Here is a 5,679-nt window from a genome sequence, read left to right as displayed (position 1 = left end):
TGGAAGCATTGCAACTTATAATTTGCCATTTATGTTTATGCAATTATTTTATTAGTATCTTCCTTCTTTCACTTTAACTATAAGTGTATAACAGCAGGAACCAGAGCATATAGCATAGTTCCTGGATTACAGTTGGTACATAATACTAATATAGTGAATAAATGAATAAATTTCAGTTTTACCTAATTAGATTATGTTATACCTAAAGGTAAATGCTTTGCTTTAAGAAAACTCAATATACATAGATTTTAAAGTTTCACTTGTGAAATTAAGAGCTAGCTAAGAATGGAGGTATATTTACTTGTTGAGGGCAGAATTAATCAGATTCCCACGTTTAATTTATGCTTCAAAGAAAGTTTCTCATCCTGTGACTTACCATTCTGCTCTGTGCTATATGAGAAGTATCAAATCAGTATTTGAGACACTACAGCAGAGTACGAGTCTGAGGCGGAGGGAGTCATGGCAGGACAAGCGTTTAGAAAGTTTCTTCCACTCTTTGACCGAGTATTGGTTGAAAGGAGTGCTGCTGAAACTGTAACCAAAGGAGGCATTATGCTTCCAGAAAAATCTCAAGGAAAAGTATTGCAAGCAACAGTAGTCGCTGTTGGATCGGGTTCTAAAGGAAAGGGTGGAGAGATTCAACCGGTTAGCGTGAAAGTTGGAGATAAAGTTCTTCTGCCAGAGTATGGAGGCACCAAAGTAGTTCTAGATGACAAGGATTATTTCCTATTTAGAGATGGTGACATTCTTGGAAAGTACCTAGACTGAAATAAATCACTATTGAAATGGCATCAACATGAAGCTGCCCATTCCACTGAAGTTCTGAAATCTTTCATCATGTAAATAATTTCCATAGTTCTCTTTTATAATAAACTAATGACATCCAGTGTCTCCAAAATTATTTCCTTGTGCTGATATAAACATTTACAAATAAAAATATGTAAATAAAAAAAAAAACAAATCAGTATTTGAGTTTTTAAATCCAAGAACCGAGTAATTCCAGAAATATAGCCCTTATACTATTCAGAGGTCTTTGGAGAGACATAACCAACAGGATACATATGGATAGATAGATATAGATATAAATGTAGATATATGAAAGGATACTTGCTAGGAGAATTGGCTCACACAATTACAGAGGCTGAGAAGTCCCATGACAGAACATCTGCAAGCTGGGGACTCTGGAATGTCCATAGCATAGCTTAGTTCAAGTAAGAAGGCATCAGAATCATGGAAGTTAAAGGTATCTCTCTCAGTCTGAGGTTGTGGGTCTGAAAATGTAGGGGGGCTGCTGGTGTATGTCTTGGAGTCTAAAGTAAAGAGAGCTTGGAGTTCTAATGTCCAAGGTCAGGAAAAGAAAAGTGTTTCAGCTCCAGCAGAGGGAGGGAGGGAAGGAGGGAGGGGGAGAGAGAGAGAGAGAGAGAGAGAGAGAGAGAGTTTGCCTTTCTTTTACCTTTTGGTTCTATCTAGGTCTTCAGCTGATTAGATGATGCCCATTCACATTGGGTGAGTGTCAATCTTCCCCACTCAGTCCACTGACTCACATGCCAATCTCCTACAGAAACATTCTCACAGACACACCCAGAAATAATGCTTTACCAACTCTCTAGGTATTCTTCAATCCAGTCGGTTTGACCTCTAAAATTAACAGCCACAGTCCCCTACTTTTAATAATTTTATGTCAGTGTTTGGAATCTCAATTTCATAGTAAAAATAGTATTAGAAATTAGAGACTGATAATGAAATATTTTTTAGAGACCCTAAAAATAAGCTGTCTTCACAACAAAAAGAAATGCCTAAATTCAAATATAAAAATCAGACTGTCTTTTCCCATACTTCTTTGAGGACAGAGAACGATTTATTCATAAATATAGCTAAAGCAAATTTCAAAGTTCCTGGCCTATAACAACTGACCCCCCTTCATGTGTATTTCTATCTCTTCATCTGTCTCTATCTCTCTGTACATATGAAATTAGACACACTGATATGACTTGGATGTTTATCCCCTCCAAATCTCATGTCAAAATGTGATTCTCAATGTTGGAGGTGGGGCCTTGTAAGAGGTGACTGGATTATGAAGGTGGATTCCTCATAAATGACTTAGAACTATCCCCTTGGTGATAAGTGAGTTCTTGTTCCAAGTTCACATGAGATCTGGTTGTTTAAAAGAGTATGGCATCTCCCCACTCTCTCTCTCTTGCTCTAGCTCTCACCATGTGATGTGCTGACTCCCCCTTCTCCTTTCACCATGATTTTATAGTTCCTGAGACCTTCCCCAGAAGCAGATGCTGGCACTCCACTTCATACAAAGCTAGCAGAACCCTGAGCCAATTAAAAAAACTCTTTTATTTATAAGTCATGCAGCCCCAGATATTTCTTTATAGCAATGCAAAAATGGCCTAACATGGAAAATTGGTACCAAGGAGTGGAGCATTGCTATAAAGATTCCTGAAGATGCGGACGTGGCTTTGGAGCTTGGTAATGGGCAGAGGTTGGAAGACTTTAGAGGGCTCAGGAGAATACAGGAAAACAAGGAAAAGTGGAACATCTTAGAGACTTGTTAAGTGGTTGTGACCAAAATCCTGGTAGAAATATAAACAATGAAATTCTGGCTGATGAGATCTCATATAGAAATGAGGAAGAGATTGAAAACTGGATATAGAAATGAGGAAGAGATTGAAAACTGGATCAAAGGTCAATTGTGTTACACCTTAGCAAAGAGCTTGGCATAATGCCCATGTCCTAGGGATCTGTGAAAGTTTAAATTTAAGAGTGATTACCTAGGGTATCTGGCAGAAGAAATTTCTAAGCAGAAAAGTGTTAAAAAAATTCTGTGTAGTTGCTTCTAACAGCCTACAATAAGACATAGGAGCAAAAGAATGACGTAAATTTGGAACTTATGTTTAACAGGGAAGCAGAGCATAAAAGTTTGGAAAATTTGTGGCCTGTCCATGTGGCAGAGAAAGAATAAACTTTTTTGGGAGAACAATACAAGCAAGCTGTGGAGCAGCCATTCACTAGACGGAATAGCATGACTAAAAGGCAGCCAAATGCTAATAGCCAAGAGAATAGGAAAAAGGTCTCAGAGGCATTTCAGAGATCTTGGAGACAGTCTCTCCCTTCAGAAGCCCAGAGTCCTAGGAGGAAAGAATGCTTTTGAGGGCCAAGCCCAGGGCACCAATGCCCTGGGCCACCTCAGGACACTGCTCTCTGCATCCTAGCAGCTCCAGCTCCAGTCTCAGCTCAAGGGGCCCCAGGTAGAGCTCATGCCACTGCACTGGAGGGTACAAGCCATAAGCCTTGGAGGCGTCCATGTGGTGTTAAGTCTGTAGGCACACAGAATACAAGCATGAAGAAGGCATGGCAGCTTCCTTCTAGATTTTAGAAGATGTATCAGAAAGCCTGGATGCCCAGGTAAAAGTCTGTTGCAAGGGTGGAGTCCTCACACAGAACCTCTACTAGGGCAGTGTAGAGGGGAAATGTGGAGTTAGAGCCTCCACACAAAGTCTCCAACAGAACACTGCTTAGTGGAGCTTCAGGAAGGGGGCCACTGCTCTCCAGACTCCAGAATGGTAGAGTCACAGGCAGCTTCCATCCTCATCCTGGAAAATCCACTGGCACTCAGCTTGAACTTGTGAAAGCAGCCATGGGGGCTGCAATATGCAAAGTCACAAGAATGTAGCTCCCCAAGGCCTTGGAAGCCCACCACCTGAACCAGTGTACTCTAGATTTGGGACATGGAATCAGGATTATTTTGGAACTTTAAGATTTAATGATTGCACTGCTGGGTTTCAGACTTGTGTGGGGCCTATTTCCCCTTTCTTTTGGATGATTTAATCCTTTTGTCATGGGAATGCATACCCAATGTCCGTCCCACCATTGTGTCTTGGAAATTAATAACTTGTTTTTGATCTCATTGGCTTATAGATGGAAGGAACTCAACTCTACATGAGACTTTGGACTTAAGACTTGAGACTGAAGACTTTTCAGGTAATGCTGAAACCAGTTAAAACTTTGAGGGACTATTGCCAAGGCATGACTGTATTTTGAAATGTGAGAAGGACATGAGATTTGGGGGGCTGGGATGGAATGATACGGTTTAGTGTTTATTCCCTCAAAATCTCATATTGAAATTTGATTTCCAGTATTGGAGGTGGGGCCTGGTGGGAGGTGATTGGATCATGGGGGTGGATTCCTCATGAATGATTTAGCATCATTCTCTTGGTGATAAGTGACTTCTCACTCTGAGTTCATGCACGATGTGGTAGTTTGAAAGAGTGTGACACCTCCTCACCTTGTTTCTGATCTTCCCATGTGAATATACCTGCCCCCTTTTGCCTACTGCTATGATTTTAAGCTTCCTGAGGCCCTCATCAGAAGCAGATGCTGGTACTATGCTTCATGTAAAACCTGCTGACCCATGAACGAATTAAACTCCTTTTCTTTATAAATTACCCAGCTTCAGATATTTCCATTTTTGTTTATTAATTTTTTATTGACATCTTCTGAATAAGCGTTTTCTCTTGGTTGGTTTCAAAAGGAGTCTATTCTTGAATATAATTAGAGGCAGTTCACATACTATGGGCTTATTAAGACCCAAATTTTTTTAAATTTTAGCCTGTCTGATATCCCTTTTTGATTTCACCTAAATTTGCATTACTCTAAATATAATCTGGGCATATTGACTAGGTATTTCTTTGTAACAGTGCAAAAAGGGCCTATTGCACATGTAGACAGTATGTGCATTGAAAATTTCATAGAATGGAAGTCAAGAAACCTTGATATTCTTCTAGCCTCAACTCTATCAATAATTAACTATAGGATTTTAGAAAAGTTACTTAATCTCTCTTTGCCTTATGTTCTTTATCTTTGAATTTGGCTAATCATACATGTCCTGCATACTTAATCATTGTATGGAGAAGAATAAATGAAATGGCAAATGTGAAAAAATTTTAAAAAGTATTATTCAAATACAAGTGTGATTGAGGGTGTGTGTTATGTGTAGCAGAGCATATAACTAGGGTACCGAGAGTGTTAATCTCAAACAGAGTGAAGAGACTGAGATTCATTCTCTGGAAGCTCAGCACACATAGGCTAACTTGCATAATCACCCTTTTATTCATCAGCATGGCTCTATCCAGTATTGAAGGAACCCTATAAATCTCTCACTTCCCCTCTTACTTCACATGCTGAATCAGCCTTTGTGAACGTATCCCCTCCAGTGTGTAATATTTTGAAGAAACTTTCAAGAAAACTCTGTGCTCAGAGAGTGCTGATTCAGCACAGTGAATGAGGTGACCAAGATGTATTTTGGAACGTTTCATTGGCATTTTCAACACCAACTCTACACAAATAAGGAGGTGCCTGTTTGGTCAAAGGAAACACATTGCTTACAAATCACTATATATGTTCCTGAACTTGAAGGCTCATGGCAAATGGGAAAAAAAAAATATATCACCATGTTTTAAAGGCACCTTCCTGTGCATTCACATAGTCCATATTTAATTTATGGTATGTAGTAATCCCTTTCCTTCTTATACCTCCATACATAATACAAAAGCTTCTAGAAAATGTACCCTCCTGTGTGATATGTCACTGTCCCACAGGACATGAAGTAAGAAAGTATCCTTTTCTATAATATATAAAAAATAAATCAAAATTATGCATAAGCATGATTGA

General features: G+C 39.2%; 1 protein-coding gene across 1 annotated transcript; it reads left to right on the top strand.

Moving 5' to 3' along the window:
* Positions 1-428: 428 nt before the first annotated feature.
* LOC720015 (10 kDa heat shock protein, mitochondrial) lies at positions 429-898 on the top strand. Its single transcript, XM_001114974.5, has one exon. The coding sequence runs from the start codon at positions 460-462 to the stop codon at positions 766-768; it is 309 nt and encodes a 102-aa protein (XP_001114974.1). The 5' UTR covers positions 429-459; the 3' UTR covers positions 769-898.
* Positions 899-5,679: the final 4,781 nt, after the last annotated feature.

The sequence above is a fragment of the Macaca mulatta genome, chromosome X, assembly GCF_049350105.2.
Source record: "Macaca mulatta isolate MMU2019108-1 chromosome X, T2T-MMU8v2.0, whole genome shotgun sequence".
NCBI lineage: Eukaryota > Metazoa > Chordata > Mammalia > Primates > Cercopithecidae > Macaca > Macaca mulatta.
The sequence above is the reverse complement of the archived record's forward strand: the minus strand, read 5'-3'. Positions and strand labels throughout refer to the sequence as shown.

What these genes read in the sequence shown, in the direction of transcription:
- LOC720015 (XM_001114974.5), top strand. Translation starts at nt 460, where the DNA reads ATGGCAGGACAAGCGTTTAGAAAGTTTCTTCCACTCTTTGACCGAGTA.